This window comes from Pagrus pagrus (assembly GCF_965226575.1).
Source record: "Pagrus pagrus genome assembly, chromosome: 23".
NCBI lineage: Eukaryota > Metazoa > Chordata > Actinopteri > Spariformes > Sparidae > Pagrus > Pagrus pagrus.
The window spans coordinates 12,090,158-12,113,473 of NC_140205.1; the positions used below are offsets into that span (position 1 = coordinate 12,090,158).

Below are 23,316 nucleotides of genomic sequence, written 5' to 3' on the forward strand. Positions count from 1 at the left end.
TTGGTCATCTTCGGTGTTTTATGATAGTATATGAAGAGTGTTTGGGTTTTGGACTGTTTGTTGGACAAAAGAAGCAATTTTTATGAGCATTTTCAGGACTCCAGACTGACTTTTTACTGCGGTTGGGCTGGTGTGCCCAACTTTTTCATTTAGGCGACCAACACATAATTTATGTTCAACCAATAACACATTCTAATTTGATTTCTTAACAATAATGGTGCAAATGCATGTTTTTCTTCATTTAAATAACAGCATACGTAAAAAGAATTTAGCCTCCATTGTTTAGAAAATAGATTATATTAATAACTACATTTCAGGTGCACCGTGAACAATAAAAATGTTTAGTTACACTTGACAGATCTTCAGGCGCCTGTGTGACCAAAATAGTGTCACTCTTGAGCCCACATTTTATGTTGACACAACACTGGGGGCATAAAATTTAGATTTTTTTCATTTCAAGATAAATATAACGAGGCTATAACAAGACTATGTCATTTCCTGGCTAGTAAGGCTGTAGTTCACAATAAATATCACCCTATTTTAGAAACGTCTGTTTCCGTCTCTGTAGATTAGGTCTTTAAAAATAATGTTTTTGTGTCAACTCGCTGTTGGAGAGAAGAGAGAGTGAGAAAGCGCAGCTGTTACCGGTGTATTGATACTGCAGAATATGAGTACTGAAACACTTCCAAACAGAGAATCAACGCTACTGTAGGTTAATCAAAAATAATTGTTAGTTGCAGCCCGAATCCACAACACCGTCTGCTTGTTGTCATATTGTGGCCCAGAGACAGTTTTATGGGGAACTCTCAGGAGATTCCCTCTCTTGAATGTGTGTGTGTGTGTGCATGAGTGCGTTTTAGACCTGTTGTTACCCGACTGTGTGCGTGTCAGCAAGTAGAAACATTGCCAACAAGAGGAGGTGGTGGTGGTGGTGTTAGTGGGGGGGCTGCAGGGGGCATAAGCAGGGACAAAACAACAGCGCCTGCCAGGAGTCTATAAGTGTGTGTGTGTCTCACACAATACCACTGACCTCTTTCTGCTGAGAAACAGAAAGTGAGAATGTGTGCGCCTGCAACTCCTCTGGCCTCTCTCCTCTCGGGGAGAAATGCGTGCGTGTGTGTGTGTGTATGTGTTCATTAAGCGTGACCATGTGTCCTCAAACAGACTGCTCAGGCTGGTGCACGTGCCTCCAACAGAAGGAAGCAGCAGCTCGCGGGCAGATGCGAGCGCACTCAGCGGAGCCACAATCAAAAACAAACAAGAGGTAGACGGACAGGATGGAGGGCCAATGAGAGCTCAGGATCAACGGTGCAACCACTTGAACAACAAATACTACCACCTCCATTAGTTTCTACACATTCCCCTTCAGGAAAATACAGACTTCTGCTAACTTGAGTATCGTGTTAACACTTTTAACACGATAGTAGCAGAGCAACATCTCAATGAGATCAGTATGGTTTGTTGCTGAAGATTGCAGTCTCCATAGCAACAAATATTGCATTTTATGAAATGATGGTAAGCCTACAGGTGTCTAACACATCGCTGCTGAGCAGAGTATGTGCTCGCATACTGGCTCCTTAAACCTTTTCAGCATTTTACATCCCTGCGTGACAAACTCATCAAAATGAGGAAGGTGAGGTATAACACAAGAATCAACGCACCATCCTGACTTCCTTTTGCTTTTATATTTTGTAGTTTGGCAGCACAAGAATATCAGAATCATCAGCCTATTTTAAAAGCATTATCTTAAGAGCAGAACTGGCTATTCTCATAATTGGCTTCGTCCCTGGGTAAAAAAGAGTGCACACAATGCCACATCTGGTCCATTATTCTGTAAATTATTTAGTGTTATTCAGTTGGTATCAACCTGCTGAGTATTACAAGGCATAATCAAGTGCTGTTTGTTTGTTTGGAGGATAATTTGCAGGGAGGCTGTGTTTCAAAAGGCCCTGCAGGGATAAACAGAAATGACTGCATTGATCAGAATGTTTGCGTGTGTGTGCATGAGCATGTTGGAGACTGCGCCCTGAGGTTTTAGTGTGCCCTCAGGGGTCTTACCATAGTGTGTGAGGATGCCCTGAGGAGTGACCACCTGATCGCAGACATGGCAGACAACAAGACAAAAATCCTCAAGTGCTGGAAACTGGCTGTAGACAAACATCTCTGGAATAGACATGAAGAGAAGAGACCATATTTTAGAAAAGAGTTAAATACAGCATGTTCTTGTTCATCACACAATAAGCAGTTTAATCCAAAGTAAAATGACTTCTTCTTTCGCAAACCATCACTCACTGATCAGTTCAAACTTTGACAAATAATTTTAAGAACATTCACTCTCTTTGGAAACAGTAGAAACTAGTGCCTGTTGGTTCTTTTGTTAATGCAGCCTTTTTAGGGCAGCAAGTAACAATTATTTTCATTATCATTCATTTATTTCATTATCAATTAATCATTTTGTCTATGAAGTGTTAAAAAAGTGGATAGTTGCCTGTTTTAATATCCAAGTTCATGACTAAACAAAGAGGACCAAGGATATCCAACTTGATGATATAAAACACAAAAACATCTAAATTAATCATCAAAGCAGATTCATTAATTTTCATTCTATCAACTAATCAATACAGAGAAACTGTTTCAGCTCTAAGCAAATCAGAAATGTTTATACAGTGACTGACTTAGAGCTACAACAATTCTTTGAACAATTGTCAACTATTAGATTAATCATCAACTACTCTGATAATAAATCAAATACATAAAATTTGATAATTAATCAGTTTTAATACATTCTTATAGAGCCTGACTGATATCAGTGGGCCGATATTACCGGCTGATATTGGCCTATCACAGATGTATCCATATCGGTGTACGTGTTGTCTGGTATCGGCCGATATGAAACTTTTTTGTGAGTGAAGTTTAGAAAAAGTAAAATATACTGTGCATTGAAATTACACTTAGAGCTTCTAAAACTCCCTAAAAGAACCTTCAGAAGTAGAAGCATGGTGCTCAACATTATCAAATAGCTCTGGAGCTGCTTCAGGCTCTAAAACTGCACACTTTTCAGATAATGGAGCATCACAACAAACAATTCCCTACAGTTACACGGGTGATAATCTGTGTTCTCATCTAAGATATTGTGTTCAAGCTGCTAGCATACAGCAACACTGCGCCTGGACTTACAACACACACCCCACCCACTCCACACAAACTGAAGATTAATAGAAATACTGAGAAAAACAAATACGTCCAATGGAAAATAGCTATTATCTCTTCTGGCTAAGCTTGGAGAGCCTAATCTTCCTGTACCCAAACAGCACATATTAGCATAGGGCTTAAGCCAGACCCGCTAAAGGGAGGTGGGGTGTGTGTGTGTATGGATGTGTTTGTTTGTGAAAGCTTCAGAACATGTGGGTTACTGATGGTGCATGGGTGCAAGTCGTCATGACCTTGCATTGCTGGCGAGGTTTGATGTCAAAGAGACCAGGCACCCATCAGTGGGTGTGTTTGTGTGCAGGGGAAAAAGATCTTCTGGGTCACTCAAGGTCAAAGCCGTATTATATATATATGTATACAACATGAGCTTGTGCTTATGGGTCAGATGACTTCATTATGCATACATGAAATGTTCAAGGACACATACGGACACACCGAGGCTGTCATGATCACTGGTAGGAATATATTTTCTTATGTTATTTAAAAGGTTGCTGTTAAATAAATAATTAAAATACTGAAGGGTAATGAGACTTAATCAAATGAAGGGCCAGACAGTGATGCCAAAGCAGTAAGATAAACCGATATTAGCAGATCTAAAGTTGGATGCCAAGCAGCTGCACTGACACGGTTAGTGTTAAGATGCTTTGCCCAAGTTCACCTTGTCAAGACAGAAAAGGAGATTATTGCTCATCTATTTTCCATGGCCCTTAATTTCTAAGCATGCTTCTTGATTTAAGCCACAATCCAAAGTCTCCGATCCTGTGTTTGCTAAACAAAAACTGCTTTCTCTCACTGGCAAATAAACGTCACTGTTTAGTTTTAGCTTAAAGCAGCTTGATCCTAGCCATAATACAAACACAAATGGAAAGGTTTGGCTTTGGCATGTGAAAGACAACCTTTGAATATTGTCATTGTAATCAACAGGTTACTAAGTGGCAAGGATTAATACCTTTCTAATGTGAGTGACTGGAAACACCGCTGCAGGTACGCTCTACATGCCAAGTGGTTTCTGTTCAAAAACCAGATCAGCATCGCTGCAGTCTGTGTCCTTGCTGTGATCGTTTTCAGGGGGAAATGAGCACATTTTCTTGTTGATAAACTAACAGCAAAGCCAAGTAAAAAAAAAAAAGGGTGGGAAAAAAAATTTCTGGCAAATTCCAAGGTTTGCAGTAACAGAAAAAGGACTTTAGTGGGAGTACTGAAGAAAAAAAAAAGAGCAAGAATGCAATTTCCTCTGCATCTGCCAAGTCAAATGCAAACTAAGTGCATCGCCTATTTCTGCAGCTTGATTTGTGTGTGCCTCTTAAGCCAAGTGCCACAGGCTGCCAAATGACTGACAGGCCAGAAAATGAACTACAAAAAAATCAGTCACTGGTGAATAAGCAAGTTTTAGAACTACTAAAACAGTGTACCATTGGACAGTGATTACATTTTGAGCAAGTAAATCAACTTCTCATTGGTGACTTGGGGTTTGGAAGGCAACGGCAATGACCTTTCTGGTAAACAAAAGGGTTTCGAAGCATTCACCATCAACATGGGAAGAAAAAGAGAACAAGAAGTTACTCAGCACTGCTCTAGAAAACTGAGGTTTGGCCGACTAATACCAAAGAAGTAATGCAATAGTTACAAAGAACTAGAGAGGAGGGCACAGGCCACATCTTCAGCCGGAGTTATGTTTTTGAACTGGCACACCAGATAATTATTGGTCCTGCAACGAAATGTCTGACAGAGTAAACAAGCTTCCCACCAGTTGGCTGCTGCTAATGTTGCAAACTCAACTAGTCTGTCTTTTTTTTACAAAACTGTCCCAGATACACATTTGGGTGGGCTGGGGGGGTAGAGGGGTAATACAACACTGCTGAACTGGACAGTATGAGGAAACTAATGTGTTTTTTGAACATTAAAGCATGTAAACCTATTCTAGCAGTAACCCAAAATAAATAATTCGTTAATTCATTGATTGGTTGATCAACCGGAAACCAATTGCTAACTATTTTGGAACATTCACTTGTTCCAGCTTCTAAAAAGTAAGGATTTACTGCATTTCTTTGTCATTTATGGTAGCATATGAAGAGTTTTTGAGTTTAAGACTATTGGTTGGACAAAAGAATACATTTTAAGATGCAATTTGGATTCTGGGAAATGGACATTTCATACAGTGAAGGATTAATCAAATGAAAATAAATAGCCAGTATTCATCAGTATTAATTCTATTCACTCTCCTTTTCACTCCTCCGAGGTTGTTACTGTATAAAGTTTCAACCTGTTTTCAAGGTCAGAATCATCAGATCATCACGGCTTAAAAGCCCGGCTGAAAAATGATCTCCTGCCGAGGAAACTATTACATGAAGCCTTTTATGACACAAATTGTAAGAACATTTTCACTGGTAGATCAAAAAGGGCTATGCTTACATATATTTACATCTACAGACTAAATACATTTATTAACATTAGGTGCACTTGACTCAAGCTCAGTCCTCTGTTGACTCAGAGGGCAGGGAAGTTTAATTTATGACGCTCGTTTATTTGAGGCTTTTAGGAGTAAACCTTACAATTGCTTTCACTATCAATTAACCTGCAGATTATTTTTGTTTATTAACTGTTTAGTATTTAAAATGCTTTTCACAGCCACAACTTCCTAAAGCCTAGTAAATGTTTGGCATTTATGGTGAAAAGGCTTACAAAACAGCAAGTGATTCATTTTGGACAAATTGTTGCGGCTCTTGGGGTTTTTGATGCGGACAGTCTTTTTTTTATAGCTTGAATGCATATTTAACTCAGACAATCTTTCAAAGGCAATGTGTCATGCATCGTGAATACCTCACTTTACAGCATTTGCACAAGAAGCACAAGAAAATGTATGCATCATTTTCTTTAACTGCACTCAAGAGCTGACAGGGTTATATGACTAATCTCAAGCTGGAATCATTTAAATGCAGACAATGGCTCCCCTTTTTTACTAAATGACTAATTTGGAGTTGCTGCGAGATAACAGAGACTTTTTTTTTTTTAAAATCCTCAGAGGTTTCAAACAACAGAGGAAACAGCTCATGTCCTGCCAAAGCCTGCACAGTGTGCTACGTTCCCTTGTGTCTGATGCACACTGCAGTTCAGTGCACTTACACTCCAAACACATTTGGCATGGGCCGACTTTCAAAGCACGCTTGCAGGGATCTCTTTATCATTCTAGTGACAAACTGTACCTCACTGTTAATAACATGATGTGCCCGATGATTCCCATCCCTATCAGACACCTTGGTAAACATACAAATAGCAGCATTACAGCACTGCCTATTTCTAGTGAGATGATGGCAGTGGCTGCCAGTCTAGCCCGACAAAGTTGCTGTTGGTTGTCATCATCTCCGCTGTGGGAGAGTGAGAATAGATACCAATCGTGTCCGGCACCACGCACTAATTACTGCCTCACCGTCTACAAATATGTGTGCGCACCGAAGTGTCAAGTGAATCACGCCACTTTCTGCTGGATACAAATTTACAAATAATGCAGTCAAGACGTGTTTGTGGGTGTCCGAGTGTATGTGTGTGCGCGTGTGTGCATATCACTCTCAGCAGGCCTTAGTGTCATGTTGCCAACAGATCAGCAATTCTGGAAACACTGCTCCAGTTTGGCTCTGAGAGAGGAAGACGAGGCATGTGAGTGTGTGAGTGTGTGGGTGTGAGGGGGGGGGGGGTTGGTATTTGACCAGTCAGTGTGAGAAGAGAGTTTCCCCGGCTGCGCGCGTGTGCGTCAGTGAGTTTGTACGAGGGCTGGGATGACTCAAGTGTGTGTTAGTGTGCAGCGCGTGCTGCTGTGGGTATTAATACGTGGTGGTGAGGTGTGGAGGAACTCCTCTGGCTCTGTCCCGAGGGGGGTTGGAGGTACCCACGCACTGCACTACGTAGAAATTATATATGATAGCACGACCATTTCCAACAGCACAACTGCTTTGCTATACTTGTATTAATATGTGGTTGAATAGGTATTCCACTTAACCAATTAATGATAAAGACATGTCTGACACCTTCACCAGGGCCGGGTGTTGAATCTACACACTCGGATACTGAAGTTGGACTTACAGTTTCAGAGGCAACACTACTGTAATTTGCAATACATGTTCCACAAGGGTTCAGAGAGGAAGGAAAAGTCTAAGACACAAAAAAATCTCATTACAGCTATTGAATATTAAATCTTTCATCTTTGCTCACTACATCTCAAGCCTTTTTAACCCCTGGGTGTACAAAAAATGTGAAATTATTGGTCACGTTAACGGTGTCGGCCATGAGAAGCAGGTAATTTTTGGTTATAATAGCTCAAAAGAATCAATTTCATGCATCCTGAGTTTTAAGCATATTTTGATGATTATCAGAATATTATTATTTTCACTGGGACAATCATGACATGAAACTTTCATATCATACCATGCCTGAATGCAGTTCTCATTAACTGTGATTGTATAAACTGTTTTGTCTTTCTAATGATACAGACAGGGCTGAAATGATTAGCTGATTAATTAATTAGCCAATTAACTGGCAGCTATTTTGACACTCAATCCTTTAACAAGCAAAAATGCTAAATATTCCCTCTTCTCAAATGTGAGGGTCGGATGCTTTTTTGTCATACATGATAGTAAACGGAAGACATTTTGCTGTGAGACAGTTGGTCAGCACACAAGCAATCTCGTGGCTCCAGGGTGTGACCGTTTTGGTTGCACAGGCACCCAAAGATCTGTCAAGTACAACCAAATATATATTCATTGGTTGCACCAGTGCGCCTGAAATTTAGCAGTTTATTTTTTTATACAAATTTTTATGCCATTTTATACAGTTTTTATACATTTCTTGTTGGTTGTGATGTGATTTAAACAAAGAAAAACATGTATTTGCACCTTTATATCTATTTACTATCATTTACATAATGTCTTTAGAACGACCGGTTATATTCAGTATTTTCAGATTATTGTTACATGTGTTTTTTTTGGTCAGATTGCCGATAAAATAAACTAATTTCGAATGTGCTACTTTGGCTCTGATGCAACATCCTCTTACTAATGTCCCGTCTACGTCAATATCCTATTGGCAACACGTCACAATTAATAGCCTATAAACCCTGAATAATCTGAATCTGCAAAGTAACTAGTAACTAAATGTATGAAATAAATGTAGTGGAGAGGAAAAAGGAAATACTCAAGCAAAGTACCTCAAAACTGTACTAAAGGACAGCACCTGAGTGAACTGTACTCACTGGTTGTACGAAATTTTGACGCCAGGATTTTCTTTTTACTACAAATGAATATCAGTATCGGCCATGAAAAAAACATATCGGTCGACCCCCAGTCTGAAACCCTGAATCTGAAACATTACCTTGGGGTTTGGGACATTTTTTCACAATTTTCTGACAAAAGATGAATCAATCAATGGAGAAAGTAATTATCTACAGCCCTAGAGACATGTTATATTTTGCAATAGCAGGTGATGTTTGTTTGTCATCTCTCAACTAAAGTCTGTCTTTAAAAAGTATGTATGGAGCATTAATGACGCTGATTTTCTGTGAGAAAAGGTTTAAAAAAGAAAAATTAGCAATGCACAGGCAGCAGAACAGAACCACAACAAACCATCATCATGGACGTGGAAAGTGTCTCTCTGTATAACTTCCTTACCTTCTTTGCTGAGCTTCACGGCTCCACCGAGGCGGTAAAGCTCTCTTTCGCTGTTATCCGAGGACGAGTCTGCGTCTGGGGGTAAACAACACAACAACAACAAAGACGAGAAAAAGCCACTTAACAAAAAAACACGCAGCAAGCGTTCACAAACAAACTTTAGAGGGGGGGGTGGGGGGGGAGCCATGCTGGTCCGAGAGGCTGGCTATCGGGCTTGTTAGCATTAGCTTGCTAGCCGCCTGAGCTGAGCTGAGCTGAGTGAAGCTGTCAAAGCTAACAAAACTTACAGCTGGACAGTTGGGAGGATGTCGTTAGCGCACACGCCAGAGACACAAACTCCGCACGGCGGCTACTAGCTCCGCTCGCATGCCTGTGCACACGACTGTCCGAAAGCAGCCGTGAATATCGCGACTGAAGTCATATTTTTTGACAGTTACTTCGCTGCGCTCTGACAGCAGACCCTGCATGGTGGAAGAGGGGAGGGCGCTCACTCAACTCAATCACAGACAGTTGGACCACGCACTTCCCGACAGTTTGCCCGCAAAAACAACAACGCTACCGACGTGCGAACTTACTGTCAACAAAACGTAATTTAGCCGCACTGACGAAGGAGGACCAGGGCTCGCAGAGGAACGTATCCACACTTGGTGTTTGGCGAGCCAGTGTCGCCATTGCTCTTCCTTCTTGTTGCTTTGCTGAGAGCCGTTTTTTTTTTTTCTTCCTCTCTCTCTCTCTCTCTCTCCTTCGCACGCAGCAGGCTAAAAACGAAAGGACGAGATACGGTGACGTCACCGTCGGCGAGCCTCGGCCGGGCTCGGCTCGCGTCGGGGAGGTGCTGGGAGGCCGTGAGACAGACAGGGAGCTATTCACGAGTTCAAAAGTTCAGTGTGCGGGCACAGCTTAAAAGCCTATTGATATTTTACAGGTTTCTAACTGTAAAACTGAAGGATTACTACATTGGGAAACATGAGAAAGTATTTTTTTGTTTAGATAACATTGGTAAATCTGTGAAAAACAATCAGAGTCGGTCATTAAATGGGCACTGAGAGGCCTATCAACCACAAAGACAGGAGGTTATTGATAAGTAGGCTGCTAAATATATAAAAAAAAGAGTAGATATAAGATAATAACACAATGGAGGGATTTCAGTGCAACAACTCATTTAAAATAAGTTGCAGTAATATTAATCATATCCTGTTCGTTCCAGATACATTTATAATGAAAATTATGAGAACCTACTTTGATTATGTGTTTAGGGTAAAATATATTCGTCCTTACATTTAATTTCCGCTTTGTTTCTTTCTTTCTGGTCATTTAATCATTCACACATTCATGTCACATCTCTGAGGCATGCACACTCAAGGTTGTACTGAAAAAAAAAAAAGTATGTAACTTGATTGTGAATCACAGGGTTGATGTTATACAAGCATTATTACACAAAAAGTTCAGGCGAACCAAAAAAATAGGGTGAAAAAACAAAACAGCTTAGGGCTCAGGGTTTTAATTGGTCTGGGTTTAGTATTAAAGGATAAGTTCACCCAAAAAATGAAAATTCAGTCATTATCTGCATCTCTTGAGCTTTGCAGCATTTTTTCTAAACAACTAAAGTAGATGGGGACTTGAATTTAAAACAAGGCTCCATACAGCTCGTCCAGTGGGATCCAAGTGTCTTTGAAAAGACAACAAGACACCCTCGGCACACAGCGTTAATTGAGTTAGAGCTTGCGGAGACTTAGATTACTGCTATTTTTTGACGTTTTAAAACAAGTCTCCATCTACTTCAGTTGTTTCGGAGAATGCTGTTAACGCTGTCTTGCTGTGAAGCTCCAGAAATGTGTTTGTTTTGTACAAAACTTCACCTGACTTTCCTTTGGCATGAGGGTGAGTAGATAATGACTTGATTGTCATTTTGGGGTGAATTTATCCTTTAATGTCAGCAGGCAAACTTACAAGCAATCTATGCTGTCTGCACTATACTGCAAACTGGCGTCTGTTGGGGACTGTAAATATCAAAATAAGTGTATAATATTAGACGTGGCTGGAATTAGGCCCTTGTTTTGAGCTAAAAATGTACCAAAGTTAGATTATAATCTCCTCTATGCTACATTTAAAGAAATTAGAGTACTATGAGGGCTTACCAGGAAGTGTGCAAAGTAGTAAGTATAATGGGTATAATGGATTTTGGTAAGAGTAGGTCAGAACTATAAATGACACTTAAACACCCTTACTATCTAACATTATGGTGTTGGCAGCTCAGATTGTCTTATATGGTTAAAGCTTCAGAATTACACCTACATATCTGTCACCAAAGTGAGGACTAGGGACAACCAAGAGTCTTTCAGAGAGGTGTAGGCAAAATTCATCCACATCACAAATTTAATAGAGGACATAATTGCTTAAATATCTCTCAAAAACTGATGTTTTAACTTCTTGAAGGGGTTCAGTAGGTCACGCTCACGGCACTTCATTGACCTCTTGTGGCTGAAAACTGAAGCTGCACTCTGAGTGCAAAGTCAGGTTTGTTTCCTTTTCAAGTTAATGTCATATAGATCACAATATAAATAAAAAAATATCCTCATAACTTGGCTCTGCTGAGGGGTTGAATTGGATAACATACACTCTCTCACACAAACACAAATAAATACCCTGTGCGCTCAAACCTGAGCAATATTTAAGTATCCAGTGGCTGCATGCCTGTGATCACATGACGCAGCATTAAGAGGGCTGTTTTAGCTGAATCAGAGAGTGAGAAAAGCAGAGGAGGGTGGAAATACAGAGGAAATGGCAGCCTTGCATGAGGGCACAGGAATGACTTTGACTGGTTTATACCGATGTGTCTCATACACATTTTTAAAATCATAATCTATTCACACCAGCACACTTCTTTGTTCTTGTTCTGTTCCCTCTCTCTCTCTCTCTCTCTCTCTCTCTCTCACTCAGACACAAAGCATGACTCAACCACAATGTTTTGTTTGTTTCCCCACACAGCGATCATTGAGGTCACAGGACAAATCAGGAGGTCACAGGACAAACCAGGAAATACCAAGCGCTGTTTTCCTGTCTCCTCGAGGGTCATAAGAACGGTTCTGGGTCACAGATGCTTTGACGTCTTCGGATGCTTTCACGCCCTTATTTAACCCTCATGATCCGTTCGACTCACCAGAGCTGCTGAATCCAGACAAAGTTACAATTCTGTCTCAACACAACCACCGCTGATGGACAAGAAGATCACTGGAAACATTACTGAAAAAAATCATTTTTATTGAAATACAAAAACCAAAGGTACACGGAAAATGTGCAGGTCACAGAATGAACACGTGTCTCTTGAATAAGACATCTTGGCAGGTTAAATGCATAGGAATCACTGACAGAGCTATAGCTACTTGGATGATGATTACATGAGTGCAACGGCATAACCAGTATACCAGACACATTTGTTGTTGCAGATTGTTTCAATGTTTTACATCATCCTGCTTAATTTTTTTTTTTTTAACAAAAAACAATAGACAAAGCAGAAAAAGAAAACCAGAAATTCCTTAAAATAATCATCTACATATGCTGAAAATGAAAATGAAAATGAAAATGAAAAAACACAACTCCAGCTCACTGTTTGGTGCCTCGTAAAGGATTTGAAAAAACTAGACAATCAAAAAAACAAGATAACTGGTTCAAACAACAATAAAATAACTGATTGAGTATCACGTGGAGAAATGAAATAAGCTGAAACTGAAGAAAAACAATAGCGCTTTGGCAGAGTTGTTTCAATTTTACAGCGATGCAAAAAGTGATGAATGAAAATTAAACGGACGAAGTTAAGAGGAAGTCCTACGGAAGAGAAAAACTGAGTTCTGACTCTTTACTTTTTCACAATTTGGACTTTTTTCTCAGAAATCTGATTCTAATTTTAATCCAAAAAATCAGAATCAGAACTTTTGAGTCAGAACTTTTTTATTCTACATTGGCCCTAATCCTCTTCCGTAGAACTCAGTACTACATTCATATTGATAACTTTTTTTAACGACACAATCATGGAAGGATTTTCAACTTGTACCTTAGTAGAGACTAAATAAATCAAGGACGAACGGAACAACTTCAAACTTTGGCTACACTCGCACAACAAGATTGTCCTTGCAACCAACTCTCAATCAAGTATTCTTTAAGGATTCGCACTCGCACAGTGTACATTGAGAACCACATGAGTGCACTGTGCATGTCGTGATGTGGTAATCATACACTGAAAGTACAAACCTGATATTTGGGTGTCTTGTTTGCATAGATTTACCTCACTGAGGAGTGCAGGGCCAAGACTTCGACATTGGGTTCACTGCACCAGTGTACTTCATGAAAACAAGACATCTCTCGTTCTGTTAATTAATAATCCTAGTTTGGTTTTGTCCTGACGCTGCAGTACCCAATGGCCGCCACTAGAGGGCAAGCGGGCTAACTTTGAGAGAGCCAATGAATGGGAGAATGAATGAAAATGTGAGTGAGTCATATAAATGGCTCTATTTCAAGACCGATAGCACATTTTATGCAATATACTATGAGTCGATAAATCACACTGAATGTAATTTAGTGATATTGCATAAAGAGTATCATGGTGCACTGCAGATCACATTATCCTTTATTGCCGTAGATGTTAAAAACTTAAATTTTGTGGTTGGTTTTTATATCATAGAAAAAGAGATCACTTCAAAGTACCTTACATTCATCAGTATATAATTAAGCGCAATAAATTCAGCCAATAGGAAATCCTCTCCTTGTAGACTCATAAGCCTTAACGCTGCTATAACACTCAGGTTTTCAAAGCATATTTGGTCGTTGCCTTTGCACGTATGAGAGAAGGCACGTTTAAAAAGGATTTGACATACTACTTGCATTGGTGTTGCTATAGTATACAAAACAGGTAAAAAAAAAAAACATCTACAGAGGAAACTTTCCCCTCCCTCAGCATCCTACTGCTGCAGGCTTTGCTTGGGCCCTCAGAGGAAACTTTACATTGCTTTTTCGAGCCGTTATCAGTTCAAGTGCGCCATGAATGTGTGAGGAATGTCTGTGTATGTACCACCCGCACAGCTGCTACAGCACTGATAATGTCCAAAACCAAAATGTATCCAAATCCAACAGTCAGTTTATCCTTCATTTTTTCTGTTTTCATCATATTCACAGAGCATTATTTTTTTTGTGTGTGTCTAATAATGTCTTGGTCGTACAGTGAGTGTGTGTGCATGTGTTCGAATGTATGTGTGGTGCCTTCACGTGGATTTCTGTGTTTGTTTCGGATCGTGTGTCTGCGTTGCTTTTTATCGTACTGGATGTTAGATGGGTGCGGGGACCTGCTGCCTTCCGGGTCCGGTTTGAGAGGAGAACTTCTGGGAGTGCCAACGCGTCTCCTTGTACACAAACCAGGCGTTTCCAGCCCACACAAACATGTTGAGGTAGCCAAACACCTAGAGACAAAACAAAAGTGATCAATAACACTAGAAAACACTTGTAAAAAAGGAGGGCTGTCTTATAAAACGAAAGTCTGAGGACTTAAAGGGGCAGTTCATCCCCACAAAGTCTGTAGGTTATCTTGAGTAACCGGGTCATGATTTCTGGAAAGAGACATTGCTGAGAAGGCAGACATCTCCACAAACTTACACCAAAACAATACAGATGGACAAACGGCACAGCACGTAAGAGGAAAAATATGTATTCTTGATTTGTGGGGCTGGACTGTCGCTTTAAGCCGTGATCACATTTGTGTTCATTCCAATGAATTTTCTTTGGACTTGTGACAGATAATATTAATCAGATCACATTGTCTGAGGATAAAGTGTTATTGCTCCGAGTCTCATGACTGTGAGTCAGGCTGCTTGATGTTTATGCCTAAGTATTGAAGCTCAGATAGTTTTATTAAATAAAATAAGCCTCTCTAAAGGCCGAGTACAACAGAGACATTAAAGGAGCACTCTGAAGTCCTCTGAGTCTTCTCTGCTGTACTTCTTCTCACCACGGAGATGTTGAGGGTCCGCATGTTGGCGAACTCCGTGACCTCACAGGTGATGTTGCTCCCCTTGCAGAGCGCCAGCGTGTTTCCGATGCCATCGGTGCCTGTGGCGTCCTTCACATTCTGCAGGCCCTTCGCCCAGGCGGATGAACACACCAGCCACAGGAAAACCAGGATCGCTGTGACCACGAAGTCCTGGAAACAAAGAGTGAAATGTCAGCACTTCCACAGCTTCATTTTGTCTATTTTAGGGTCCAGCAAGATCTTTCTATACTCACAAAAATTGGTCCGAAGTCAGAGTCCTTGTAGACGTGCATGTAGCCTAAATACACCAACAGAGCCACCATGCAGTAGAGAAAGCAGACGATGGCGATGCCCACGAAGAACTCCGCCGAGGAGGCCGAGTCTCCCATCAGATGCGTCGTCGTGACAGAGTGGTTACAAAGAGTGGTGTTTCCCTCCACCAGCGGGACCTGGCTTAACCTGGCCACGAAATATGGTTCACATCATCATTACTGCTGTGTTAAGATTGTGCAAATCCTGTTCACAAAGCATCCACGTGGTGGTCCTTTTGAAATCGATTATGTAACAGACGATTTCATCCTCACCTAAACGGGTAGTGGAAGTTGGCGTCGAGAGTTTCATTCCTGCCATCGCCACAGAAGAGAGATACGATGTTCTTCCCCGAGTATCCACCGCAGCTTCCAAAAGCAAATATGGCCGTGAGCTGTTTGGACAGACGAGAGAGGCAGAGAGAGAGCGGGAGATTAGGGAAATGATTTAAGACGTGGGGGGAAAACTCTGAGGAGCTCTGGGGATTCAGAGTCAAAACCCAAGAAACTTTCTAGAGATTTGTTTAAGAGGAGAAGATGATATTCAGTATGTATGTGGACAATACAGCTTGAGAGCGCACCACAACTTCACACCCAGGAGAAGAGCTGGCAGTCTGAGATGTAACGTCAGCAACAAAGAGCCAGAGGGACCAACAGATGGCCTGTGTGATACTCTTACAAACAGCTGAAAATAAATCTCACTACTCAACTATTTTTACAAGATCAGTTTACTTTGAGAGTCCTTTTGCTTTTCTGTGGAATCTAAGTCACATTTCTCAAAAGGGGTGAAGACAAAAGAAAATGGCAGCAACAACATCTTCACTCGCACCATTTTCCCGTTTGCCAGTGACACAAAACGGATCAAATACCAAGAGGCGTTATCTCGTGAAATACGATAAAATGTGGCTTACATGGCTGCACTAATGCTGCTATTCAGCGCTTAAATTCTTCCTCGCAGAGGCAGAAAGCATCTGACTCAGCGTGTAGGCCATGTGACACTAATACTCTCCTTAAAACCAACACATACTAAATTCTTTTCGTCAGGGTGGCTGCCACCGAGCTTAACCCTCCCGACTGCGGCGGGCGAAAACCATAATCATATAATTCGTTCATTCAGACTCTCACTGATATCAATTTACTCATACCTCATGGGTAATGATGATCCGGTGTGAAAATATGCACTATAAATCACAACACACCGCAGAGGAAGATTGAGTCCTTCTTCTCCAAATGTGCCGTGCAACAGTCTACACACACGAGTAGTGACTTCATGTCGCCGCACATCATCGCACATCCTGACTCACGCTTCCAGCTGCGCTACTGCACAATACTAATTCAAAGATTAACAACAAACCACAGAACAACTGTGCGGCTTCACAGAGCAGCAGGCTTTTTTTTTTTTTTTTTTAACCTTTTCAGGCCACTGTTCAATTTGAGTCCGTCTTCTTTTCAGTCTTGTGACAAGAACACGTCCAAAATAGACATTTAGGTGCGTTTCTGTTCTGGAAAATGCATGCAAATGAGTGTATATTTAGTTAGATTCTGCCTCATTTGCATCTCTAAACATAGAATTAAAAAAAAAAAACTTAAGAAAGAAGAAATAATGGCTTACTTACTGTAAGTTATCGACTGGGGAAGTTCCCCTTTGATTTCTATTTATACCCTACTGGAATTTTACCATACATACCTTTGAGGGTCGTTTCCTCAAAATGTTGAGTGTCACCTGCATAAACCGCACCTTCCAGTTTTATGTCCTATCCATATTCTGATTGTTTTTACAGAAGGGGTTGTTCATGTATCATTCATGGCTTGATTAATATGATATTTTATTCTTCTAAACATGACGAAAAATATATTTTTTTTATGGCTGATGGAAGTATTTTCTAATTTATCAATTGATAAAAAGAGATATCCAAAATTCCCCTGACCCCACTATCTAAACAAAATGACTCTATCAATTAATCGCACCAATCTTCAAACCCGGCCTTAATTTTTTATCTCAGCTGCACTGTAAAGTTTCTTGAATGAATCTTGCTGGGTTGTGAAGCTATCGTGTTGACAATATCGGTCCACAGATGGACACAACACCTGGCAAAGTACTCAAAACTGCTTCCGTGTTTGTTCCTGCTATAAAAGGTGTCTCCCGGACCACATTCTGCCACGATAAAACCAGAGGTGATTGCGGAATGTTGTGATTTTATGGTTATGTCGAGTGTTTTGCGATGAGTTAACAAATAAAGCTTGTCTTATTTTGGTAAAAGAGAGAAACTGGAATTCAGACATGAACGTATGTATTTTTCTGTTCAGTGAGGAAAGTAAGCGCAGAAACGTCGGACTATCGCCTCTTGCAGGGCAAAGTGGTATTGCAAGACAGGACTGGCCAGGGCTAGCTGGTTAGCATGCTGACGTCAGTAAACATCTCTGCAACACAGTACACAGTCGTCTTTGGCATAACATCTACACTGTTGTTTCTTCACATTCTGTTAATAGTGTCTCTACTTTCTCTCTTTTTTTATGTTTTAAACAAAAATTCCAGCCATATCTTACAAATTGCTCCATTAAGATTAAAGCTATCTTTGCTTTGTTTGTGCTGCAACTCAAGAGATTGAAACGTGGCCAAGATCATCATCAAAATGATGCTTAAACAAATGAAATGTAGATTACATAGCTGAACTTCTGAGGCGCTTCTGTTGTAGTACACAGCATGCAGTGGACAGGAAGTGGATTACAGCATGTAATGATCTCTCAGTCACGCCGCACCACAGGACACACCAAACAAAACATTTCCGACGAAACGCTTCTAACTGACCTCTTAGTTTCTGCTCCATCAGCACAACTGTTTCCCAAATACTCACGCACTTGACTGAAAAACGCTTACGACAGGCCACCTTCAACTTTCCGCCTTCCGGCGTCATACCACAAGAATTAAACGCGCGCACACATGTACAGTACTGTACAATCTACACACACACCTCCAGATGTGTCTCCAGATGTCACTGGCTGCCACTTCCTGTTTTTCCGGCTGCACACCACACTAAGCGACCTCTCTGTAACAACTGTAACAGCCAGCGTTGACCAGACACTCACACATACACACTCACACACTGGATTCTTCTGTTTATGTTTGAGTAATAAATACGAGACTGCACAAACACAGTCGGACAGCTGGGTATTTTGTCACGTTTACAGCATCGCCACTTAGTCCCAATTAAGGCGGCAAGTGGCATCTTCTCCAAACATGGCGTGGACACAGAGAAGTACCTTTCCAGACATCTGCAAACCACATGGACTGTAAAATAGTCTTCAGTCGTAACCATGCTGTGAGACAGGATGAGCGATTTGCATACAGAAAGCAGCCACGTGTGATGGAAGTTAAGTTTCAGGTTCCCTCATGTGATGAATCACAGACAAGAGAAGGATTGACCTGTAATCTGATGAACATCCCCATCCATCTGAAATAACTTCTTATCCGCAGCGCTCTCTTCAGTTCTTACACCGAGGTCACCGAGTGCAGGTCAGTCTGACCAGAAACCCCAAAGCCGGTGGAGCGTGTGCCAATTTTTCCACCAGGGGGTTCCTTCAGAAGCAACCTGGCTCTCCATTTTCTGGCAGAGTGACCTCCTGGCATGTCCAAAAAGAGAGAAATAGCTGGCATTTGTCCCTCCGAACCCTCCTTCCTGTTTGCTACAGCGTGGAAGATAATATCTTGGGAGGCATGAGTGTTTAGGCCAAAAGCACTCGTGTGCCAAGTAAACTACATTTTCATCTGGATCGCTCGGAGGTGGACAGGGTGAACGGACAAAAATGTTGTCGGACAAGAGAGCCAGCTGGACGGCCTCCAAATTCATCGACAGCAGCAGCGAGGAGCCATCTGTCAGGACTCCATGAAGATATCATCACCTGGCTGTTTCCATTCTTTGTAAGATTTATGTGGAAAATCCACAGGCCGAACACGCATTTGTCACTACTTCCTGAGATATACATCATTTGACATGCATTATATAAACAGCTATTTATTACTTCCCTCCACATAAAATACATGTTTACCTGTCTATAGAACACTGGAGTAATGCTGATAATAAAACTCCAACTCAATGCAAAAAATGTGACTTTCTGGAGGAAGAGAGTTGATTGTTGAGTCTCATCCCCAGGCTGTAAAATACTGATGCAGCCCAGAGTGTCAGTATTTGACACTCGAGGGAGTTACGTTTTGTCAGTCCAACTGTCCAAAATCCAAAGATCTTCTATTCACGATTGCATGAGACAGAAAATCTGTGAATCCTCACATTTTTTGAACTGTAAACAAGAGGATGTTTGGTTTGTTTTGGCATGAAGAATTACATGACGTGATGAAGGACTATTGGATTACCTACACCAACATGGCCGCCAACTTGGCACAGTTGGGTAATAAAAAAGGTGAAAAGGTCATATTATATTGACAACTGCAGTTAAGTGAAAGGATAGTTCATCAGTTCTGTGAGCTGCTAATACACAGGAGCGGCTATACATTGTTTAAGTTACAGGTTTTGGTGACCGTTCAAAGAGACGACAGTCTTACGTTTCATTAGTTTGATGACAAACTGCGACTTTCTCAAGTTGAAAATGTATCTTTTAAACCGACAAACATATGTGAAGTTCATGTCACAGTTCAGACCAGATCAAAACAATTATTTGTCTCCCTCCATTCACTCCTTCACATAGTTATTCTGAAATAAGGTCCCATGGGCTAAACCGGAAGAGGCATGACTTCTGCTCTCTATTTGAGCCTCCCACTCTGAGCGTGACGTCAGAGGGAAAATGGCCGCTGTGTGAATATTGTCTGTAGTTCAGAAAATGACCTCACTGCAGGAAAAAAAACAACACTTAGGACGTATCAGGATATAACGATTTTCAAAATCTAAGACGACGTATAGTCTCAAATCAAGATAATGATAGAATAATGATATTCGCCCTGCCCGAAATGTAATATATTTCTAAACTGATATCCAAAATGATGACCAAGAAGGAGCAAACTAGTGTTTGTAGTAATGCTTTATACCCACCACTGGGTATTGCATTGACACAGAGGACATTCCCAGCCTAAAATGGGCAAATATGAACACAATTTATCTTCCCTATCCTTGTGAATAACAAACAAGTATGTCGGGTTTAAAGAAGGGTTACATAAGGCCAACACTGCGAAACACACACTCACATAGCCTTGTCCAGAGTCAGATGACTGGCTGTTACTGCTGCTCTATAGCTCTGTATGTGTGTGTGTGTGTGTGTGTATTATGAGAAAATACAACAGCTGAGAGAAAATGTAGCTGGGCTGCCATTACCCCACACTGGATTCCTGTGACCCAGTTATGTACAGTAGAGCAGAACTGATTAGGCCGACTGGACTTTCCAGAAGAAACGTGTTCTCCAACAACACACAGACTGTGCACTCGAGTGTGTGTAGCCAGAGTGTGGAGGTAAATTATTGGTGAGGGATTCATTAATCTGTAACTGTGTCCTCTGAAGGGCAGACCCATGCAACCAGCACATTTATCCAAATGTAGAGGACATAACTGAGCTCAAAGTTCTAGTCCAAGTCTAATTATTGTCATATTATTGGGTATCCTTGATGATTAACACAACCTAAGTTTACTCTTTTGGGGGCTTTTTTAATTAAATTACATGACTTGCACATGTTATTAATTCTTAAGAGCATAAAATCTCAAAGCTGCAGATGAAAGAAGATGAAAAAAGTTGATTTACTTTGTATGATTGTGTTGAAAAAGTCAGAAAACAGATGACTTCAGGCATTTTTCTCAAAAGTAGAAATCGCCGGGAAAAAGGGAAAAATCCAAGGAGCAAGAAAAGTCCAGAGCCTCCCTGTCCTGTGGGTATGACACACACACACTTACTCTCTCTCTCTCACACACACATGCATCTAACTTACCCACTCCACCAGTTTGACGAAGCCCAGGGGCTCCTTCAGCGGCGACAAGTTCAGCCGAAATCCGGTCATCATGATTGTGCGTCTGCTCCAAAAACCTTTATCCAGTTGTTCCTAAACTGTGGATGTTGCTCCAACAGGGAGGGGAAGAAAGGGGGAGTTGCTTGACAGTGACGTGGTTTTACTGCCGACGCTGCAAAAAAAATCACCAACACCAAGTTTTTTAAAGTGAGTTTAACGAGCCGACCGTGCGCAAAAGCTGCCGAATCCAAAAGGCGAGGCAGTTCCACTCGTAGAAATGCAGTTTGGCGCGCTGCGGGAGCTTTGAGCAACACATGAAAATGAAGAACTCTCGAAGTGAGGTGGATGTTTTTTGCAGTGTAGCTCGAAAAAAACAAAAAAAAACGAGTTCCCGGCGCTCCAGTTTTGGTGATGCGCAAAATACGCAGGCGATGCAGCGGATAAAGAGCGGAGAGTGTGCCAAATTACGCGTAGCTTTGGGGTGAGAATGCGTCACGCGTAGCTCCGCACTGTTGCGAGAAGGTTTTGTTTTTCAACTACCAAATGATCGGATACTAAGACACCACAAAGACCACTTAAAATGCATCCAGCTACAGTGATAAGAGGTTATGAGCCAGAGGAAATCCGCGCACAGCCGGAGCCTTCGCCAGCAAAGTTAGAGCCACAGGACCAAGAAGCATCAGAGGAGTCCTACTGAGAGTTCATTGGATCCATCCGCTGCTGGAGGACGCGGGCTGCCTCCTCCTTGCTGAGTTTGCACTTACTGTGTGACGCCTCTGCTGACTTGAGATCATATGACTCTCAGAGCAAAACCACAGATTCTTAAAATTCTTCAAAAAAAATCCCCTCAAAAGATAACTGAGATAACTGAACCGAGTGAAAATGGGTAAAGGGGCATTTCACAAAACTTAAGACATGTCTGACATCATTTGGACAACTGGTACTCTCTGGTGGACAGTCTGTAAAGGAGGCACCACTTCCAGATGTCTTTGGATTCAGTTGATTAAAGTAAAAAACAAACAAACAAAAACCTGATGACATCATCAACATCTGATGTTTATGATGCAACAATAGTGTTTTGTCTCGACTCTGTCAATGGAGAAACCGAGCGCCTACATTACCCACAATGCAATTTAGCCACTTAGTGACGCCACTGGATGCAATTTATCAGATTACATGTAGCTTATACTATTTTTTTTTCTCCACACATGCAGTAGTACTCCCCAAGACCTGTACAAACATGTTCATGTAAAATTGGTGGAGTCACCCTTTAAGGAGATTGAAAGCATTGCATTGAAGCACCTTTTCTAAGCATTCAGAGAATCTGTCCAGCTTTTATCACGACTGCTCCCGGGTCATTTCACTCAGGAACCTTCCAGAGCAAAACATACTAATGGACCCCTGCCTTGTTGTTGCCATGGTTTGTGACTCATGGAGTTATTGAAGTTTGGCTATCTGTAAGTGGTGTTGCAAAATAAGGATGTTTTTCTGTATCCCAGCCCATGTTCAGGCGTGCATCACCTAATAGTGTCCCCTGAAAACAGATTCCATTGCCGCCTGTGCAGCGTTTTCTGTATTTTGTTGTGGTTTCTCACTTTCTGTGTGGCCTTTTTTCTCTAAATTTTGTCAAACATATGAGTGTTTTCTTAATTTGCTTGTGTTGTGTCACATGTTGCAGTGCGTTGAGCTTTCAGGGCTACTGTAGAAGGCAGTTCTAACTGTAACAGAAATATGGATACAGAACAACAGAGGAGAAAACATTTTTTTCATTAGATTAGAACCACCTTCACTTTCTAAACAGGATTTCTAAATGTTTTACGATGTTTCTTGCAGCTGGTTGAGATACTAGATGTTGATTAGGCTTTCTTCTACAGATTCAGAAATGACTTGCGTGAAGTTTCACGGAAAGATGTCACTTGGTAATAATCATGTGGAAAATAGCTTCAGGATTAAATCAGTACACTTCTAATGTATTTATTTCTTTAGCTTAATTTATAGCTGAACATGCAAACGTGTGATGTGTGTCTACAGACAAGCAAACAATTCAACAAATATGACAAAGTTTCCAATAATAAATGACTGACGGATTTATATATACTTGGGGATATTCCTATTTCTTAAATTACATTAAACTCTTTCCAGGAAACTTCCTGGGGAATTATTAGGAAATTATTAACCAAA

At 41.1% G+C, this 23,316-nt stretch overlaps 2 protein-coding genes and 1 long non-coding RNA gene across 3 annotated transcripts in view; 1 reads left to right on the forward strand and 2 right to left on the reverse strand.

Annotated features, from left to right (window-relative positions):
* Positions 1–9,595, reverse strand: part of atxn7l1 (ataxin 7-like 1) — a 33,035-nt gene extending 23,440 nt beyond the window's left edge. Inside the window, exons 1-3 of the mRNA XM_084345957.1 lie at positions 9,443–9,595; positions 8,868–8,942; positions 2,059–2,163 (exon numbers count right to left, since the gene is read on the reverse strand). Coding sequence (XP_084202083.1) covers positions 2,059–2,163; positions 8,868–8,942; positions 9,443–9,539 — 277 coding nt within the window. The 5' untranslated portion in view covers positions 9,540–9,595. The remainder of the gene's footprint in view (positions 1–2,058; positions 2,164–8,867; positions 8,943–9,442) is intronic.
* Positions 1,531–12,370, forward strand: LOC311252638. Its single transcript, XR_014621551.1, has 3 exons — positions 1,531–1,633; positions 10,652–10,748; positions 11,856–12,370. It is a non-coding gene; the product is annotated as an uncharacterized lncRNA (long non-coding RNA).
* On the reverse strand, positions 12,112–21,798 carry sypl1 (synaptophysin-like 1). The gene is made up of 5 exons (XM_084345958.1): positions 21,118–21,798; positions 15,468–15,586; positions 15,138–15,342; positions 14,863–15,054; positions 12,112–14,317 (listed from the first exon to the last, which is right to left on the reverse strand). Exons 1-5 carry the CDS (start codon positions 21,187–21,189, stop codon positions 14,186–14,188), a joined length of 720 nt encoding a protein of 239 aa, XP_084202084.1. The 5' UTR covers positions 21,190–21,798; the 3' UTR covers positions 12,112–14,185.
* Positions 21,799–23,316: the final 1,518 nt, after the last annotated feature.